The 18,847-nt window shown below is 50.8% G+C and overlaps 10 protein-coding genes across 10 annotated transcripts; 3 read left to right on the top strand and 7 right to left on the bottom strand.

Moving 5' to 3' along the window:
- Positions 1–139: 139 nt before the first annotated feature.
- COCCADRAFT_84887 (lytic polysaccharide monooxygenase) lies at positions 140–1,357 on the bottom strand (the record flags this gene model as incomplete). The annotated part of the gene is made up of 1 exon (XM_007709796.1): positions 140–1,357. The coding sequence occupies one exon, from the start codon at positions 1,355–1,357 to the stop codon at positions 140–142; it is 1,218 nt and encodes a 405-aa protein (XP_007707986.1).
- A 304-nt stretch (positions 1,358–1,661) lies between these two features.
- On the bottom strand, positions 1,662–2,000 carry COCCADRAFT_22721 (uncharacterized protein; the record flags this gene model as incomplete). Its single annotated transcript, XM_007709741.1, has 1 exon — positions 1,662–2,000. One exon carries the CDS (start codon positions 1,998–2,000, stop codon positions 1,662–1,664), a length of 339 nt encoding a protein of 112 aa, XP_007707931.1.
- A 1,591-nt stretch (positions 2,001–3,591) lies between these two features.
- Positions 3,592–4,215, bottom strand: COCCADRAFT_84684 (uncharacterized protein; the record flags this gene model as incomplete). Its single annotated transcript, XM_007709795.1, has 2 exons — positions 3,592–4,013; positions 4,095–4,215. The coding sequence occupies 2 exons, from the start codon at positions 4,213–4,215 to the stop codon at positions 3,592–3,594; spliced, it is 543 nt and encodes a 180-aa protein (XP_007707985.1).
- A 412-nt stretch (positions 4,216–4,627) lies between these two features.
- On the bottom strand, positions 4,628–4,870 carry COCCADRAFT_84777 (uncharacterized protein; the record flags this gene model as incomplete). Its single annotated transcript, XM_007709794.1, has 1 exon — positions 4,628–4,870. A coding segment is annotated over one exon (243 nt), but the record flags the coding sequence as incomplete, so codon positions are not given.
- Positions 4,871–5,806: 936 nt separating this feature from the next.
- COCCADRAFT_22719 (uncharacterized protein) lies at positions 5,807–7,160 on the bottom strand (the record flags this gene model as incomplete). The annotated part of the gene is made up of 6 exons (XM_007709740.1): positions 5,807–6,042; positions 6,093–6,720; positions 6,773–6,868; positions 6,921–7,007; positions 7,060–7,079; positions 7,130–7,160. 6 exons carry the CDS (start codon positions 7,158–7,160, stop codon positions 5,807–5,809), a joined length of 1,098 nt encoding a protein of 365 aa, XP_007707930.1.
- Positions 7,161–9,553: 2,393 nt separating this feature from the next.
- COCCADRAFT_84827 (uncharacterized protein) lies at positions 9,554–9,904 on the top strand (the record flags this gene model as incomplete). Its single annotated transcript, XM_007709793.1, has 2 exons — positions 9,554–9,679; positions 9,731–9,904. 2 exons carry the CDS (start codon positions 9,554–9,556, stop codon positions 9,902–9,904), a joined length of 300 nt encoding a protein of 99 aa, XP_007707983.1.
- Positions 9,905–10,643: 739 nt separating this feature from the next.
- COCCADRAFT_1405 (uncharacterized protein) lies at positions 10,644–11,945 on the top strand (the record flags this gene model as incomplete). The annotated part of the gene is made up of 1 exon (XM_007709716.1): positions 10,644–11,945. The coding sequence occupies one exon, from the start codon at positions 10,644–10,646 to the stop codon at positions 11,943–11,945; it is 1,302 nt and encodes a 433-aa protein (XP_007707906.1).
- An 872-nt stretch (positions 11,946–12,817) lies between these two features.
- Positions 12,818–13,998, top strand: COCCADRAFT_33061 (uncharacterized protein; the record flags this gene model as incomplete). Its single annotated transcript, XM_007709757.1, has 2 exons — positions 12,818–13,142; positions 13,196–13,998. 2 exons carry the CDS (start codon positions 12,818–12,820, stop codon positions 13,996–13,998), a joined length of 1,128 nt encoding a protein of 375 aa, XP_007707947.1.
- Positions 13,999–15,052: 1,054 nt separating this feature from the next.
- COCCADRAFT_84639 (uncharacterized protein) lies at positions 15,053–16,642 on the bottom strand (the record flags this gene model as incomplete). The annotated part of the gene is made up of 1 exon (XM_007709792.1): positions 15,053–16,642. The coding sequence occupies one exon, from the start codon at positions 16,640–16,642 to the stop codon at positions 15,053–15,055; it is 1,590 nt and encodes a 529-aa protein (XP_007707982.1).
- A 697-nt stretch (positions 16,643–17,339) lies between these two features.
- On the bottom strand, positions 17,340–18,719 carry COCCADRAFT_84816 (uncharacterized protein; the record flags this gene model as incomplete). Its single annotated transcript, XM_007709791.1, has 2 exons — positions 17,340–17,971; positions 18,032–18,719. 2 exons carry the CDS (start codon positions 18,717–18,719, stop codon positions 17,340–17,342), a joined length of 1,320 nt encoding a protein of 439 aa, XP_007707981.1.
- Positions 18,720–18,847: the final 128 nt, after the last annotated feature.

Below are 18,847 nucleotides of genomic sequence, written 5' to 3'. Positions count from 1 at the left end.
CCAATGTGAAGAAGATATAAAAAAAGAAGAAAGCCAGCGTTCAGAAAACGTGATGAACGAGCGAAGAAAGAAAGGATATGTACGCAGAAGAAGAAGAAAAAAGAGTCCAATAGCAACCAACGAACCAATGTACACAGACTTAACCATACATATCACAAGTCATAGTCTTGATCTCATACTCACTCTCTCCCTCGACAACACCACAGGGGACATCCCAACCGAGCTCGAACTTGTCACTCTCGGGCATGCGGTCCTTGGCGCCAGCAGCACAGTTAGCATCGATAGTGTAGTACGAAGTCTCCATGGCGGGCGCAGAGTTCCAGTCGCAGGCGTCGGTGCGCTTGTAGAAGGTGCGGCGGTGCAGACGCAGGGCCTTGCGCTCGATTGATTTTTCGGGGGAGTCGCAGAAGCAGCGAGCGGCAAGGGTGAGGGCGTCGCGGGTGCAGTCGCAGCGGGAGCCGTCGACTTGGTAGCGGCGCGTGTTGGGCTTGACAGCTGGGTGGGCGCGGCCCCAGTTGCGCGAGGGGGAGTTGGGAGTAGCGGTTTCGGCGGCTTCGTACTTGTAGATGGTGGTTGCGACTACGGTGGTTACGGTGACGACATTTCCGTTGCCGTTGTTGTTGTTGTTGCTGTTGTTGCTGTTGTCGCCAGCGGGTTCCTTCTCGTAGCTGGGTGGCTGGGTTGTCTCAGGCTGGGGCGTCTCAGGCTGAGGTGTCTCCTTGGGTGAAGTGGCAGAGTATGCTGGCTCCTCAGGCTGAGATGCTGATGGGGAGGGCTTGGTAGGCTCAGTGCTGTCGCCTGATCCCCCACCGCCAATGTGCACCTTACTGCAAGACTCAAAGCTCTCGTGCTCACGGTTCAGCCAGATCCAGACAAACAAGGCGTCGCCTTCAGGCATGTTGGTAGGGACCTTGAAGTCAAAGGTCTGGGCCTCAGGTGAACCATCTTCGGTAGCATGCGGGCAAGCACCGTGATACGAAGCGGCCAATTTCCAGCTCTTGCCCTTGTCCGTGGAGAATCCAACCTGGCAGGATCCGCCATAGTGAGTTCCGCCGGGAGCGGCCTTGTCGTAGTCGAAACTGGTGAGCTGGAAGTAGGCGTCTTGACCAGACTGCCATGTGACCGATGCCTTCTCGGTATCGAACTTGTCAAGGTGACCGCGGCAGGGGCCTGGAGAAGGCTTGCTGTCACCTCCATCAGGACCGCAGCATCCAAGCGGGAAGTTGAATTCGGGATCGATTTCAGTTGACTGGGGGTTGATGGATGGAGCTCCGCCTAGCGGGGGTGGGTAGAACAAGCTCATGTGAGCCTGGGCAGCGCCAACTAGGGCGAGCACAGATAGAGTCTTCATATACATGGTGTGTGTAGTGTTTTTTCTTTTCGTAAAGACTGTGGTCGTTATGAATGCAAGGAAGGACTGGAAGTTGCAAAGTAGAGTCAGAGCTGAAAGGACTGTGTAGTGATGTTGCTGTTTCTGTGAAGAGGGTGTTTCTTGACAGCAACAAAGAAGCTCAAAGAAGAAAGACGGTCCGGCGCTTTCGAACAGAAAAGTGAGTGAATGTAGAATGAATGTAGACAAAGACTAGCTTGTCACGAGTGAGTGTGTATCTATCACTGGGATTGATGCCCTCCTTCACAAGGGCAGGCAGGCAGCTTTTAAATCACCTCCTGACGACTGGACCATAGTTGTTGATGGGTCCCGTATAACACGCCTTAGCACGCCCAGTCTCGGCGGCTGAAGAGGGTTGTGCTCTCAGCATGCTAGTAGCCTCTGCCCAAGAGTGGAGCGTTGTAGTAGTATACGGGCCCCTGACTTTGCGACGAGCCAATGGTGTGAGCAAGACCAGGTGGCGCATCGGGGGAAGTGGACCTGTTTGGGAAAGGCAGCGAGACGCGAGAGCCTGTGGGTCTCGAGTGAAGGACTCGCTGCCCGGGTTCCGCGATGGAGGTTCTGCTGTTCGTGGCTGACGGAGTCTGCGTCTTGTTTCACGCTCTCCCATTTTTGGCGTAGCAGGGGCGCTTGTCCCTGGCGAAGGATCACTTCGTCAAATCCCACGCCCAACGTTTTGCGCAATGATTAGCACGCGACCAGGAAGACTGACAGCGGATTCGTTTCATAGACAGACCGTTTACGTTTCTTCGGCTATAATACCAATGGTGTTTAGTGTAGGCATGTGAGTGATATGGCGCCAATGGCTGCCAGGCCCCTATCGATAACGCTCTTGTCGCTTACTCTCGCCACGTGCTTGTGATCGACCTGGCCTGTCCTTTGACCTTCGATTTGGTTTTTGCGCTATTCATACTCCACTTCCTTTGAACAGGTAGCAATTACCGTCTGGTTAACCGCCCTCTCGTATCCCTTCTGCAGCAAAATGCGTCTGTGAACAATCTAGTTGATGGCGTCAGCTGCGCTACCTTCTGCAGGTGCTCCGTCCGGGTGTAACTTATTGCCACTGCCAACAGCCTGGTGTCGTCGTTTGTGCAAGTTGCAGGCTGCAGGGGGTGCTTGATGATCTCTTTCAAGACACCCGTCCGAGACTAACAGCTAGTCATGGCCTCGTTACGCGGGGCTCGGATTTCGGCAACGTAGCGACAGCTGGAGGCGATGCCCCGATTTGATACACGTCCAAGAACGACCAAGAACACCCAAATGATCCTTTACCAAGCAGTGTGGGTGTTGCACAGTAGTACTTGTGATACTACTTACTCGGCTTCTGTAGCCGTAACCCTCTGATGCCACATACTCTTTTAGAAAAAGCTGATACAGGAAGCTGAAGTATGCAGCCATGCATCACAAGTCCAGCAAAAGTTGTTTTGCAGCGCACATCCCAGTGCCCCCTAGAATCACCATTCCATCATCTGCAAAGCAATCTCTCTTGTCTCATGGGAATTGCAGAGAACCAAAAACCCTACATTACGGATGCCCCCGTCTACTCTAGATTAGCCAATCAGAAGCACAGACAGGGCACATACGTATTCAATGAAGCGCGCGTGCGCATACTTACATACATCAAAGCCAGTCCGGTCGATCATTTTAACCGCCTCATGTTTCAGCCCAACCTAACGTCCTCTACCTATTGGAGGAAATGCTATCGATAGGAAAACGTATCGCGGCCCGTCCAGTCGGAGTGACAAGCAAAAGCTACCTAAGATCACGCATCTTTTTTTTCCGCGGGCGATCATGTCACAGTGGTCATTTAAGACCGGCTGTTTCGGACAGCAGTCACTGTCGTTTTTTGTAATGCCCTTTAATCTGAATAATCACCAGTAACATGTCACCAAATGGCACCACTTAGCATGCCGCTCACTGCTCTAGTCAAACATTGTCTTCACATTCCGGTTGCTTATGCTGAGATGTAATAGTAGTATTAACTTCTCTCAGCTTCCCCCCCCCCCCCCCCCCCCCCCCCCCCCCCCCCCCCCCCCCCCCCCCCCACCTCTCTCTCTCACTCTCACACACACACACACAACCCCAAGAATCTCTTTTCCCCCCTTTAGTAAAAAACCCCACAATCTTTTGGTATAGAATGCCAAACACATGATGCCCAAAATCCCAAACTTCTCTTTTCTCCATCCAATCCATAGCATCATCTACCCCCAAACTCCTTTCCTGCTCTTTTCTCCTTGACTCATAGAGAGCGCTCTACACCAATCCCTCGTCTCCGTAGTATTCCTCCTCTTCCTATAAACCATCGAAAGCCCCAACGGTGCACAAAACTGCGTAAAACTGCCCGCGCACGGGATTCTGCACTGCACGGCATCGACCTTGGTCGCCCATTTGTGCAAGTAATCGCCACACTGACAAATCTCGTCGGATATGGCAAAGTACTCCCACCGATAGCACGTCTGCGCACAGCTCTCCTGCCTGTTTTCTTCGTCGAAGCGGCGACCAGACATCCGTTCGGTGAGGAGGATTCCGCCGTGGGGGTCGTTGTAGCAGCCGTTGTACTCGAAGGGGCCGCACGCACAGTGGTGTGCTGTGACGTTTTGACAGCCAAGCGGGGGTTCATTGCCTGTAAGGCGGGGAATTTTTTTGTCCCCTAGGTTAGCCGGTTGTATTATACAAGTTATGGGTATTGGGTGTTTAGGCTTACCGCTGCATACATAATCGCACGCAGGATGTTTGTAGTGGATAGGAAAATGCTTTCGGTCGCCGCCGGTGGCGTAGACTGCAGTGAGCAGCCCGGGAGCAAGAATAATTACGGAGGTTCTCATGGTGGTTGCAAAGGTTGGTGATTATAGTAGTTAGAAGAGTGCGGATATGTGTGTGATATTCAAACACGTCTTCAAAAGCATGTACTCTTATAATACTATGTTGCTATCTAGCTCTTCCTCTGATGGTGAAGAGATGCAAATGAATTTCAAGCAATTTGTCAGTGAAGATTTGCGAGTACGTTTTCCACTTGCTACGCTGCGTTGCTTGTCCGCAATCGTAATTGATTGACTTCTCTTATCTAATTGAGTTGTAATTGATTCTCGCAGGTTAGGATATATTCCGCTATCCTCTTTGTGAGAAATAATCCAATACGCTATAGGCTAAGCTAATCCAAGCAGGTAAAATTATATTTCCATGGGCATGGAGGGCATTCACCGAGAAAATGCAACTGTAAGAATTGCCAAAAAATTACTATGGCTCCACCCCCGCCTCTTCCAGAATTTGGCTTCTGGGTGGGTTTTCCCTTCGAAAATCTTTCCAACTAGAGCACTCGCCTTCCGTTTGGAACAGTTTGGTTCTGATCGGAGTCGGGAAACAATTTAATTCCGCTCGGTACAACGGTGAAACCCAGTACCGGCCAAGAAAGACTACCAATCGACTTTCCTGTTGCTTTTTCTTTACTTTTTTTTTCTGGGAGGGCTGTGTAGGCTGTGGAGTCGATCTGTTTCCGATCCATCTTCGCCGTTGATGGATTACGTCTGTGCTCACACCTCATCCCATGTTCCATCGTGGTAAAAAAGATTCTTATCTTCAAGCAATGGCCTTTACAAAGACTTTTCTTCAAGATCAAGGACCAGACATTACTACTATTGTATGCATGAGCTGTATCTCTCGAGAAGACATATTGTGTGGTGCCATGTCCACATACTACCAAGATCTTAGTCTCCGGGTACCCAACCCCGTTCTTTCTTCCCAGTTCACCGCAACACGAGCCCTTACATACTACACAGCTAAGACGAGTATTCGAACGCGTCATCGAGCCCAGAATTTACGTAGAGGGGACCCGATTTTGTATCAAAAAGAAATATGTGTGACTCCTACCAAGCAGCATAGTCTACACTACATCATTCTTACCTTCACTATTCCCTTCAAACCGGTTGTAGACTACAACAGCAAGTACCACGGGTGCAGTAAATCTTGGCTACATTTATCTTGTTTTTGTTGCATTGCCAAGGCATACTCTCTACCAGACATGATTCTACAGAGTTTTGCTTATGTGGCAGGACGCGCGTCGCGGTTTCTAAGAGCAGTCATGGTATACTCTGCCAGGCTACTCTACGCAGCGGTACACGAACTCATTCGTTCGGTTCCCATTCCGTCTCCATGACATGATGTATGATCGACACGAACAATGAGTAGGCATACACGTATACTAGACATATCACTTCTGAATTTAGTATTCACTTCCATGTAGAGTATTACTAAGAAAGCGTTCCGTATTAAACACATATACATGGATAAGGCTAGCCCAAGATGCGCGGATGAGAGATGTAAAATTGAACTTTTCTTGGAAAGGGCTACGAGTAAAGCATCGCTATTCGGCCAGAACCATGACTAAATACTAAGCACATCATTCTCACAGTCGAAAAATTACTTCTTCAGCAGCTTCTCCAGTTCCGCAGCTATCGCGTCGCCAACTTCGCTTGTACTTGACTTGCCGCCGATATCGGCGGTTCGGACACCATTGTCAATAGTGATTTTTGTTGCCTCGTCAATCTTTTGCGCAAGCTCCGGCAGGCACAAAGAGTATTTGAACATCATGCTTACGGATAGGACAGTCGCAATGGGATTGACGATGCCCTGTCCAGCGATATCTGGTGCAGAACCTATATTTGTGTGAGCAAGCGAAATGGTTGCGGATATCGTCGGGACTTACCGTGGATAGGCTCGTAGATGCCATTGAGCTTTGTCTTGCCATCAGGAATGCCGCCTAAGCTGGCACTTGGCAGAAGACCCAAACTGCCTGGGATAACGCTCGCCTCGTCGCTAATAATGTCACCAAACAGATTGCTTGTGACAACAACACCGTTCAGCGCGCGGGGGTTCTTGATCATGAGCATGGCAGCGGAGTCGATGAGGTGGGTACCCGACTTGAGGTGCGGGTACTCGTCCTTCATAATGCGCTCAAATGTTTTCCTCCATAACCTCGATGTCGCGAGCACGTTGGCCTTGTCCAAACTCCACACAGGTACTGGCGGGTCCTCGACCGAGGCAAGGTTGCCAGCCAAACGTACAACGCGCTCAATTTCCTCGACACTGTATGGCTCAGTATCCATTGCCTTGCCATCGCCCTCGTCTTCTTTCCTGTCACCAAAGTATATGCCACCAGTCAATTCACGGATGATGTTGAAGTTGACGCCCCGCACATTTTCGGCTTTGAGGGGCGAGGAGTCGACTAGTGAGTCGGAGGCAAAGAAGCAGGGTCGCAGATTTCCAAAGGTCCCGAGTTCTTTGCGGAGCTTGAGAATACCTTGTTCTGGGCGCACCTTGCCCGTGCCCCATTTCTACACCATCTATTAGATTGGGTCGCCCTTTTGATAGTACACAATTACGTACCGGTCCTCCGACGGCACCGAGGATGATGGCATCGGCATTCTTTGCGGCTGTGAGGGTCTCGTCGGTAAGAGGGTTGTTGTGCGCGTCTATCGAGCACTGTAGAATGTTATGATCGGTTCCGACTCCTACGTCATAGCTCCCAACTTACACCTCCAAACAGATGCTCCTGGAAGTTGAAGGTATTATCGGTATGCTTCTCAATGACCTTAAGGACTTTGATCGCCTCAGTGACAACCTGGAAATATCGGTGAGTAAACGCGGTGGGCACACGCGGATGCTGCTGTTACCTCAGGGCCGACACCATCACCTGGACGCGAATTAGTACTGTGGTGCCCGACTTCCGACTCTGTAACTTACCAGCGAGAACGACAATATTGTGCGCAGGCATTTTCTTCTATGAGCAATTGGTACGTGTTTTTGAAAATGAGAAAATATGGCGCGCACAGGTTTCATGGCAGCGTCCGGAAGCTACCCCACGTATGAAGGTGAGCCCCGCCAGAAGCCGCAGCAACCCTCCGACGTCGGCCGCTACCCGCCGGATATCAGCTTACAGCCAGTAATTGCCCATGCCGAACTCTGTCCCCTCTTCCTGACACTTGAACACATGGAATAATACTCCTGAGTGACTCGGCTTACGTACCCGTGCTGACGTTGTCATGATATTACTTATTGCTGTCACAGTTGCTGCGGGGGTAGATTTGGATAATCAGTGATCTTACGCACGGGGTCCCAAGGTCCATCGTGACTTGGAAGACAGCCCAGTCTGTCACAAGAGATGAAACAAACGCTGCATGTAACTACGAGCACAGACTTACACGGAAAGAGCCAATTGCACTCCTTGTTCAGCAGAATTCAACATTGACGAATCGTAATTGCGGCGTACATGCTCGATCAATGCTCATCACTGAAGACACTTGAGTAAGGGGTTTCTCATATTGTAATACTTTCCTAGGTAGCCGAAACCATTAGCAATGCACACCAAGATTTCCTATTTTGGGTGGGTATTTTGCCGTTCAAGGCAGGGTTTTGCTTATTCATGACCAGCAGAGGGTCTTATGCCAAGTGCTACTGAGCGGGAATTGGTAAGGGGTTTATTCGTCTTCCACAGTAGTTCCAGATGTTGAGCACGGTTGAACAGAATTTGCCAAGGTAGAAGCAAAAGGGAGGATACGCGGAAGGATGGTTACATGGAAAGCAACCATAGGAGCCCGCAGTCAGGGCTTGGCTGACCCCTTTGGCTGGTTGCAGAGCGAAATCATGACGGAAGGACCCGGAAGCCTCCCTTTGCTTTGTTACTACAAAACAAGACTAGATGTAATTGTCTGCTTGGCTATTTGCCCAGTTGTGCTTGTCCACAAGCGGAACTGTGGAACTGTCATGGTCCGAAGGCTGGTGAACCCTTGTGACCCCAGCCGTTCAAGTTCAACCCATCTCGTCTTTAGCGTTCAACGGCCTGGGGCTAACGTTGAATATGCGCTGGTTGTTTGGTGCATAATTATGTTTCTGCCGCCAGACTTCTAGCGGCGTATGCTGTTGACCAAAAGCAATAATCGTGGCGCGGCCCGAGTAGTTGTGCCCATAGTGTGGATTGACTAGAGCACACCCGGACCAGCAAACACATGAAACAGCCTGTGAATGGTTGCGTATGGTGGTGCTGTACAAGTGAGCAGGCTGGGCAAAGGGTCTCGAGAAACCAGCCCCTGAGAGACGGTGATGTGTTGTCGTCTACGGACAGAAGGTCGCGGACGTCAAGGAAGCTGGCTTATAATCAAAGTTTGAGGAGCCGCCCCAGGCAGTCCAAGAGGGGATATTACATGTGATGAACACGTCAAACACTGGGCGTATGGTGGGCTGTGGTATAGCAAGGCGTAGTGATGTGCATGCGGGATGGCGCCTCAGCTAGCCAGTCGTGCGCAGCCTTTCTGGCGATCTCTCTCACCCGCACGCTACAAGTCCCGAGATGCTTCATTTCAAGCCGCACACTGTCCTGTCGATCCCCCGCCAAGCCTCTTGGACTTGCAGATCTGGAGATTGCGCCTCACATGCAATGCGTGTTGGTTTACCCAACATGGACGGTCCTCATTCATTCTTGTCCCGACAAGCCTCCGCTCCGCTGGGCGCCGCGCAACATGGTTGCGTTGCTTGGGTAGCCAAGCCTGGCGTAGCATGGTGATGCAATGTTTTCGAGCACCATTGTGCATCGTGTACTTTTGATCTGCAGCGTGGTGGTTGGGTCTGGACAGAGGTGCTCCCTTGTGTCTGGGCTGGTCTTTCTCGGCATGTCTTGGAAGGCTTCAACCATCCGCGTAGTGCGGAAGGCGCAATTACTTTTGAGTTCCCCGTGGGCGGCCTATGATGCCCCGGATTGCTCCTGGATTGTACTCTTTGCAGCCCTGTCATTTATATTTTAACTGTACATTCCCTCGCTCTGCCTATCGCCAGAAGTTGACTGCCGACCACGGTTCCTACACAGTGCCGGTTTCGCCCTCCGGCTTGCGCGATTAAAACCTTTGCCGTTTCCAACCTATCGTGGGGCGAACTACGGGTCACGCCTCAACATTGTGCATTTGCATTGTTGCATTATTCCCCAGCCTATTTTATTCCTTCCTTACTTCATGAATCAACATCCGTCTGTCACTTCACGTCGCTACTTGAACAACAACACGATCGACACGCTCGTCCGGTAACGCGCATCCAACGCCCTCTGCGGCGAGCGTTCCTACGACCAACCCCCACGCCGACAAAGACCCGCACCACCGCACCACCCTCACACCTTTCACCATGGTTCTCTCCATCCGCTCCAGCGTGGACAGCATATCCAGTCGACTGAGCGGCGAGAAACCTCTGCCTCGACCAACCTACTACTGCCAGATGAATCCCCAGGAGCAGGCCATATGGGCTATTATCGTAAGTAACACTTCTTGTCCTCTTCAAGATCACTGTGCTAACTGTTCCCAGGGCGAGGAAAAGTACGAATACATACGCGACACCAAAGGCCGTGTACATAGGCATCGCCTCACCTACGTTGAGCGCGCTCAGCGCCAGCGTGCATTCTACGACTCGCGTGTCGGCCATGCGATTGTCGGCGACGAGTGGATGCGAATGAAGCTTCCAACTCGCCGTGTCCGCTAGCATCCAGTCACACACGACGGACTGTCATGCTAAACTAGCGCGTCGCACCCATCATGTACCGGCACATGTTCGGCACATACACCTGTCTGCGACATCGATCGCCATGGCAGTCTTTTGACGATTTTCTTTTTGTTTTGAGCGAGTGGCCATAATTTAGGATGACGCCAAGGTCTTCAGGTCACCGTCTCTATCGTGCTAGATTTACGACCTTGGCGCGTGGGAAGATACCCGGCATTCAGAACGGAGTTTATATTTCCTTTGTTTGATTTTTCTTATCTTCATTCTGAAGCAGCCTCTCTTCACTTGCCCTTGGCTTGGAAGACATACGTATTAATACAAAGGCGCATATTTCTCAATCAACGATCCGCGTGATGTCCAGCTGGTAAAACGCCTGCCTCAAAAACGGCAGTGCAACAGGCAGACACAATCTAGTGGCCAACCCGTCTGGTAAAACCCAGAAGCAATATAAGGGGTTAGTTAGAAGGTGAATGCAAGGCCAAATGGTGGTGTAGAGGGATGTGTAGACTGCCTGAACAAGGGGCCAGCGCCACCATCCGTAGTTCGCCTCCCCTTATTGGCTAGCTCGCCGACAAGGCATTGCTCCGCCCGCGGGCTGTGACCTCAGTCTCTGACCTTGTCACCCAGCACCAAAGCGAATCGCCATCGAATTAAGTCATCATGTTCTGGCCATACCCATGAGGAAGTACGCCTTGCACAGTCACACCACCAAGCCTGAACCATGTCGGACGAAGAGGGATTGCTGGTTGTTGCAGCCGGGGGCGATCTCATCCTTGACGTTGCTCAGGAAGAGGGAGGACAGCGTTTCTCGTACCGCGTCGACTCCAAGACCCTCCAGCAAAACTCGCGATACTTTGAAAACCTTCTCAGCCACCGGTTTCATGAAGGCCAGCAACTGGCAAAGTCGCTTGAGGCCCTTAGATTGAGCGGGCACGAGAATATTGGCGATGCACCTGACAACGTGCTTCCTCACATCTCCATTATCAATGTCGGCCGAGTAGCAGTGGCCAAAGTCTCGTCCATCCGCAATTTGCTCGCAGATTTTCTCCGTGCCATCCATGGCCTAGACCTTGCCGTATCGAACCCTCCCGTCGCCAACCTGGCGAACCTTGCCGTCGTGGCCGATCGATTCGATGCCGTCGCGTGCCTTTCGAAATATATACAGAAGAGAAAGTACATGCAACTCCTCGATGCCAAGTCAAGAGGCAAACCAAATACATCGCAGACAGAAGAGAGGATACGACAGAAGTTGTTAGTTGGTCTCCTCTTTGACCACCCGTCGTGGGTAACGCGATACTCGAAACATTTGATCATACGGGATTCCATACAGTGGCAACCGGGCACAGAGGAGGATCATACAAAGGCGCTGTGGTGGGACATACCAAATGGCGTCGAGGACGAGCTCATTCAGCGGCGAGAGTATATTTTGGAAACGATCAACTCTCTGCAGTCGCACTTCCTCAAGTTGTATACTTCTGGAGAGAGACAATGCAAGCTTGGCTACGATACGTCGTTGCAGTGTGATTCTTTTCAACTTGGGGAAATGGTTCGCTTCTTTTTCAAGATTGATACCGTGCGTCTGCAAGGCAAGATTTACGATAACACGGAGCCAACATATTATCTCGGAGACATTGATCGTCTTCTGTCGTCGCTTCGCCAATGCTCCAACTATCAAGTCGACACCAATCATGCACATTGCGGGCTACGATCACGATTGCTTCCGCTTCTAGATCTTGTACAGAGCCATCTTAGTCTGGATACTGGAAGTCCGGACGTTGGTATCTGCGCTGAGTGTTGGACCTCCCGTCGAACCGAGTACGCCTGGCAATTAGCCAAGAGACCGGTGTTGTGGGCTCACCCAAGATCTTTGACGGGTAACCGATTGCTTGCTAACGGAGGCGCACGAAAAGGACCCCAAATAGCATCGAGTAGCTGCCTTAGCAGGCACGTGGCGGTAAGGGATATGTTTATGGCTAGCGAGAGAGATTGGACTCCTAGAGACGCACGTACATTAAAGGATTAATGCATATTCGATGCCTGACTACGGGCCTGTTGAACCCCATGCATTTTGAGGCCTGAATCATATACATGCACATGGCGTTCGTGAGCTGGGTAGCCCTCGTTCACCGTTGGTGAGATTCAGCCTTAGCTGTAGTACATTCGTTGCGAAATTCGCCCGCACCATCAGGGTGCCTTCGGCCTTATGCTCGCCCTCACCCCACCCTTTCCCTTATTGTGGAGGGATGCGGACTTGGGATTAAAATCTGAGAAGAAGTATCCTGCCTTAAGGGACGCCTCGATCCTTGGGGTACCAGAAACGGAAGGTCGCTGTTATCTCAACATTTCGTAGACGGAGACTATCTACTCGGTACTACTAGTCTAGTTTAAAGGGTTTCCCATATCACTTTTCCATGGAACGAAATATGCATGTGCGCAAATATGCAAGGCTGTACAGTACCTCTGAATGATTAATCGTCGTGTGATGCGGAATCGAAAAATGTCGAGTTAATTGTTCTCGGCTGTGCAACAGGTGATGTGATTGGTCATGCGCTAAGAGTGCGGCTGTGCGCGTTTGCGCCACTGCTAGAGTAGTAAGTAGGCTGAGCAAATCCTGGGGCTATCTCTCTGTAAGAAGAAAATTCCAAGTACGCATGATAGGCTTTGCTGAGGAAACGTGTGTTTCATTTGTTGAAACCGGCTATTGCGTGACACAAAGAGACATGCAGGCTTCCGCCGAGGCAGAGTAGCATTCTATTGAAGTAATATAAAGAGTTTACAACAAACCATGGGAACAAACATAAGCTCTTTGTTCACCCAAGCACAAGGGTCTTGTTTCGGCAACTGCAAACAGTCTTACCTAACTGCTGCTCTTGCCACGTTGTTTACCTAAGCGCAATGGCGTTTTCACTACCTTCCCACTACTGCAGAACTCCTACCAACTCTTCGGATCACCCTTCACTCCACTTGCAACCCCAATCACTTTTACAGCGAGGAAGTATGCTCGGCAAGGTCAAAAGGGCTTTTTCGACGCGCAAATCGTCGACTTCAAGTAATGACCACTCAGCGCGGGAGGTAGCGGTCACGGGTCAGACACAGAACAACACACTTACAGCTGCGCCGGTCAGCCCCAAGAGTGCTGGATCCCGTAATAGCGGCCTCGCACCACCACCTTCGTCTGCTAGCCCATTTACTTCTCCATCACCAGCTACAAGGAGGCCAGGTAAGATAGCCAAATACACCGAACTGGACATGTTCCCGCCATTTACCCTCTAGATACTGACAGATCACTAGGTAGCACAGGTATGAACGCCTTCGGATCTAACAACGAAGCCCCGCCGGCCTATACACCAGGTCCAGCTCAAAATGCAGGCGCATTCCAGTCACCATCTACAACAACAACTTCAGACTCTGACCCTTACGCTTTCCTCAGGAGTTTTGATACTATTTTCTTGATTGACGATTCAGGATCCATGGCTGGCCGTTCATGGAGAGAGACGCAGGAAGCCCTTGCGACCATCACACCAATTTGTACAGGACACGACGAAGACGGTATCGACATTTACTTCTTGAATCATCCTGATTCGAGTCTCTACAAGAAAGTTACCACTCCCAGCACTATTATCGAAATCTTCCAGACTGTTCGACCTCGCGGCGCCACACCAACTGGCCAGCGCCTTCACAAGATCCTAAAACCCTATCTCCAGCGCTATGAACAGGACGACAAAACTAAGCCCATTAACATCATTATCATCACCGATGGCGAGCCCTCTGACGATGTTGAGTCTACCATTATTCAGGCTGCCAAGAAGCTTGATAAGCTCGANGCGCCTGCGTGGCAAGTCGGTATCCAGTTCTTCCAGGTGGGNCGGGAGCCCGGTGCGCGTGAACATCTCAAGCAGCTTGATGACGGGCTCGCCGAATTGGCCGAGGACGACAATCTCAGAGATATTGTGGATACTGTTCCTTTTAGTGGCGCAGAAGGCGAGTCACTGACTGCAGCGGGNATTCTCAAGGTGGTCATGGGTGCAGTTCACCGTAGGCTGGACAGAAACTCCAAGGATCTGCACAGGAAGTAGGGATTGGTCTAACTTCCCTTCTAAGCAGCTGCATGACTGGTGCTGCAGGTGATTGTGTGGGCTTTGCTAGAAGCATATGTGGGGATTGTCGTGTCTGCCTTGCAATAGTCAACACTGCGGGGTACCACTACCAGAATACCTTGACAAATACGTTGTCCAGATATAAATCCTGGCGCTTATTGGGCGGGTCATTACTGTCTATATGGCGTTTGTGGAGAAATACATGGGATTGTAAGTGTCTCTTTTTTGGGTTTCAAGTGCATACATATGATACCCCCCTTTTTCTCTGCTGCATGGAACTGCAAGCGATATAGCTTGGGAGGCGGTCTGTTTTTTTCCAATTGTCATTGTTAGATTAAGTATTTAGAATTCACGGGTTGGGAAAAGTTTCTCTACTCTATCAGTAGTTTGGTCAATTCATCGACTCAAGTGTTTATATTGCTGCCTTGAACACAACTACGAATTCTACCCACACATACAGCTAACAAAAAATCATAATGATAATGGTATACCCTACTAGATGGCAGCCCCTCTTGTTCATGTCCCTTCGCTTCGATGCCAGCCTGGACGCCTAAAACAGTCAAACTAATTAGCTGCCAGTCAGCCTTACGATAAGCACCCCACCGCAAGGCAGACTTCGGGAGATGCTCTCCGGGTAAAGCAATTAAGCCCACCGCATAAATCTTCTATCTTGAGACAAGTACCATGGGTTTATGCATACTCGGGTCCCCAACATGCAAATTACACCATAGTAAGGTGCGTATTCATTACAACCAGATCACTTAACCCTGACCGTTCAAGGCAGTTGTAAATCACATCACATCACATCACAATGGACCACTTTTCCAGCATGCACTCTGCACACTCGCCGTAATCCAAGAACTAGGCTTCATATGCGCATTCACACACACACACACCCATCCTCTTCACTTTCTTACACAAGCAAAATCCATCGTGAAAAAAAAAGAATTTAGAATCATAAAACATTAATCAATTGATTTAAATAAAACCTTTATAAATATCATAACCATCATACACACACACGCAGCAGTTACTAATAAAAATCTTCCCAACGCGTACACCTCTTACTCCCCTCAGACTCCGTATCCGAATCCCTTTCCCTCTCCATCTCGCGCCCTTCCCTCTCCCACATCTCGCGCTCCTCACGCCTCGGCTCCACATCAACGCCATCGAAGCGTTCCCCATTGAACTTCTTGTCCCAATATGCAAAATACATGGATGCTTTCTTGGGGCGCGGGAGCGCTGCGTCGCGCGACTGCTCGTCAGCGTCGGTGGTAAAGTTTGAAGTAGAGTATGCAAAAGGGTTGTCGGTGGCTAAGAGCTTTTGGTACTTTTCTTGGTGCGACTCTGCTTGGTGCGGTTTTGCTGGTTCGACGATGTTGTAGATGGGGTTGTTGAAGGGGTCGCGGTGGTGGGGGTGTTGTGAGGGACCACCCGTGTAGGAGAGGATGGTGCTGGGTGTGCTTGTTGAGGAGGAGTTGCAGTGGTGGCTTGGGTTTTGTTTTTGGATGCCGAGGGGCGCGGGTTGGAGGGGTTTTATGCTGATGCTGTCACTGGGGCTCAGTGAGTGGCTTGAGTGGTGGTGGTAGGATGAGTAGAATGAGGACTTACTGGGTGAGGGCTGGTAGGTATCTTGGTGGTATACTGAGTGCGTGTGTTGTCGGTTGTAAGATTTGGTAGAGGTGTAGTCCTGCTTCTCGCGCATGTCGAAACCTAGGGTTTCTGCTGGGGAGAACTGATCTACGCTGAAAGGGCGAGGTTTCGGACCTAGTTTTGTGTCGTCCTGCATATGGGCCGAGTGCTCACCTTTTTGGTGATTGGAGGATGTATCTGAAGAGGAGTTGACTGTTGTGCCCGAGAGCGTCTGATACAGAGTCTCCTTTTGGTGCCTTCGCTCGAGCACTAAACACTTTAGTCTCATACCAAGGTTACCGGCTTCGTAAAGGGTCCTCTCACCGCCACGAGTCTTCCTGATCCAGTATTTTACGAACCGTACACGCTTCGAGCTCATCTCTGCCCAGTAAGGGGTGTCAGGAGCGGCGTTGGGATTTGTCAGACTTTTGGTGCTCATGCGGCCGGTCATGCCCGCAAAGAGAGCGGAGAGGACGTCCTCGTCGGAGGCCATACGCGCCATGATACAAGCTGGACACTGATCGCGCTGATAGTGCCACTTGTCTCCACAGTAGATGGGCTCACGGCCAGGCGGCGCAGAAGCATCAATATCGAAATCCTGTCGCCACATTTGCAGCACGGGTTCCATTTTACGCGCCCTCCACTCTTGGTCTGGGGTCAGAAGATCACACATGATCAGGGGGTAAAGGAACTGGCCGATTGCGCCTTCAAACTCATGCTTCACCCATGCCCAAATGTCGTTGATCAGATGAGCATCCAGGCCTTTGTGGATGCAGCAGAGGTTCCCAGAAGACCCGAAGAATAGAGGAGAGGAGCGTAAGCGACGAGGGAGATCTTGGATATCCAGCTTGGTGAACTTTCGGTAGTGTGCCACTTTGCGCCCATAACGCTCCTCGCCGGGTACCGGGACATCTCGCAGGATGCACACCAAGCGTTTCATGTCAGTGCTGTGAAGACGGCGAGTCTCCATTCGACCCAAAAAGGAAACCATTTTGATCTTGTCTGGCACAGTGTCTTTGTAGAGATCTTACTTTGTAGGATGTGAGAAACAATAGGGGTTGGATAGGAGTGAACGGGTATATAACCCTTTCAAAATGACATGGTAAATGAACAACGTGGTGAAGAGCGAGATGCATTGTGGGAAATGTCAAGTTGGGTTTTAGTGTTCACGGCTCTTGGAACAGCGAGAGAGTGATACAATGTTGGGACATGGAAAAATCCACAATGTGCTAATATAGTAGTGAATCTCAGAATTGGATCAGAAGTATGAGACTGAAAGCAGCTCTAGAGACATTAGCTGACAAGCCGGTAAGGTCATCAGGAAAGAATACTGAATGAAACATGAGTATCACAAAGTCACGCGCAGGGCCTACTTGTCAAGAAGACGGGTCAAGAAAAGTCAATGACCAGAACACAGGCGGAAAGATTTCATACAGTCAATAATAGGGCTTCAATTCAATAGTGATCCAGCCATACAGTGAACGCCATTCCAGAATCGTATAATGCATCAGTCAAGGATGAAAAAGATAAAACCATATCCCAAACGGTACGCGAAGCAGCGCAAGGCCGCAGCTACCAGATAGTACAAGAAAAAAAATCAAAAGAAGCGAAAGTTTGTAGTACTAGGACTAAACATTACCTATAGCAACCAGATGGTTCTTGTCCATAAATGAAACAAGTGGGTGCAATCAATGCGAGCTCTCCAACCCTAAAACATTGGCTCTCCTGCCGTGCAGGTTTTGATTGACCTTGTTTGTCAAATCTTTGAAGTTTGTTCCCGCCGATGATGAAATGCTAGTCGCCTTTTTTCTTGAAATGCGGGGGGTTGAAGCACCTTGTGGGAGCGAAGAGTCCTCCTGAGATGGGCTGGAGACCGATGCAGCAGTCGCCGGGACAGCGGTCGCCTCATTCTCCTTCTCTTGTTCGAGCTTGTGCTGTGCCGTAATACGAGCGCGCTCGTACTTCGCAGCAACGTCGCCCTTGTACATGGTGCCTCCGATGCGGTCCAAGTAGACAAAGAATGGCTGTGAGAAGTTGGTTTTGATGCCCCAGCTCTGGTGGTGGATATCATGGTACGCGGCATTGTTGGGAAAGATCCAGTGGATAGGGTCGTAGGGGAATGCATAGCCGCCATGGTCGAGGACAGTCTTAATGGTTGAGCCGGTGAAGAACCACATGGATTGCCGCATAGTCAGGCCGGTGAGAAGGTAGCTGAGACCAGCGCCAAGGGTGTCTAGCGCGAAACCTTCAATTGGGTGGTTGTACAGCGCGCCGTAAGCATATGGGACGTAGAGTCGATGGTGACGTGAGTGGAAGGTCACTATGTATGTTAGCTAAGCACTTGGGGGGGGGGGGGGAGGGTTCCAAGAGCGGAGCGTACCGTATAACCACTTGTTCAGGTGCATCGCGCGATGCAGCATGTATTCCCACGCATCCATGATGACGATGGCAGCGCTAAACTGGAACGCAGGGATGGCGTACCAGTAGGCGAAGCTAGCGACAGCCAGTTCCCAGGAAGCAAAGGCTGGGACCAGCGTCTGCTCACCGGCAACTATTGCTGACTGTAGTAGCGCTGGGTATCTTCCTCCAGTAATGACCGAAGAGAGAACCGGCTGAGAAGAAGCAAGCTTTGAGGCCAGGGCGACTGGATTGACGCCAACTGCGGACAAGACGTATGGAACTGCGCGCTGTGCGAGGCGGATCTTTTGGGCATACCAAGCGATGTCATAATCGGCTTTTCCAGTAGTCGGGGCATCGTCGAACATGGAGAGGCTGAAGGATGCTATGATCTGAATGACCTGCTGGAGCATGACGTCGCGCAGGACTTCGTATCGCGAGACGTGATTGCGCTTCAGGACCTCTGCGGGCGTGTGCAGTCGGTATTGGGGAAACAGGTCGTATACGTCAATGGCGTGGAATATCAGAGACACGAACCAGTAGCCGACAACGGGGAGGGCGGCTTGTATGAAGGCGTCGGATGTCCATGATGTGAGAGGCTGTAGAGGCTGAAGGGTGTATTCAGGCAGCGGCGGTAGGTCGTAGGATGCAGTTGAGTTTGCGCTCGCCATGGTGCAGCAATGGTGCTCCAGGGCAGCGAATTATGGATTGCAAGTGTAGCTATGCAACGGCGACTGGGGGAGTGCAGAGTGCTCGTCGAAGGGCGCAGGGCAGGCTTGGGCGATGATGGACGACAGCA

Source organism: Bipolaris zeicola (genome assembly GCF_000523435.1).
Source record: "Bipolaris zeicola 26-R-13 unplaced genomic scaffold scaffold_11, whole genome shotgun sequence".
NCBI classification, from domain to species: Eukaryota; Fungi; Ascomycota; class Dothideomycetes; order Pleosporales; family Pleosporaceae; genus Bipolaris; species Bipolaris zeicola.
This window is presented reverse-complemented; position numbering and strand designations above follow the sequence as displayed.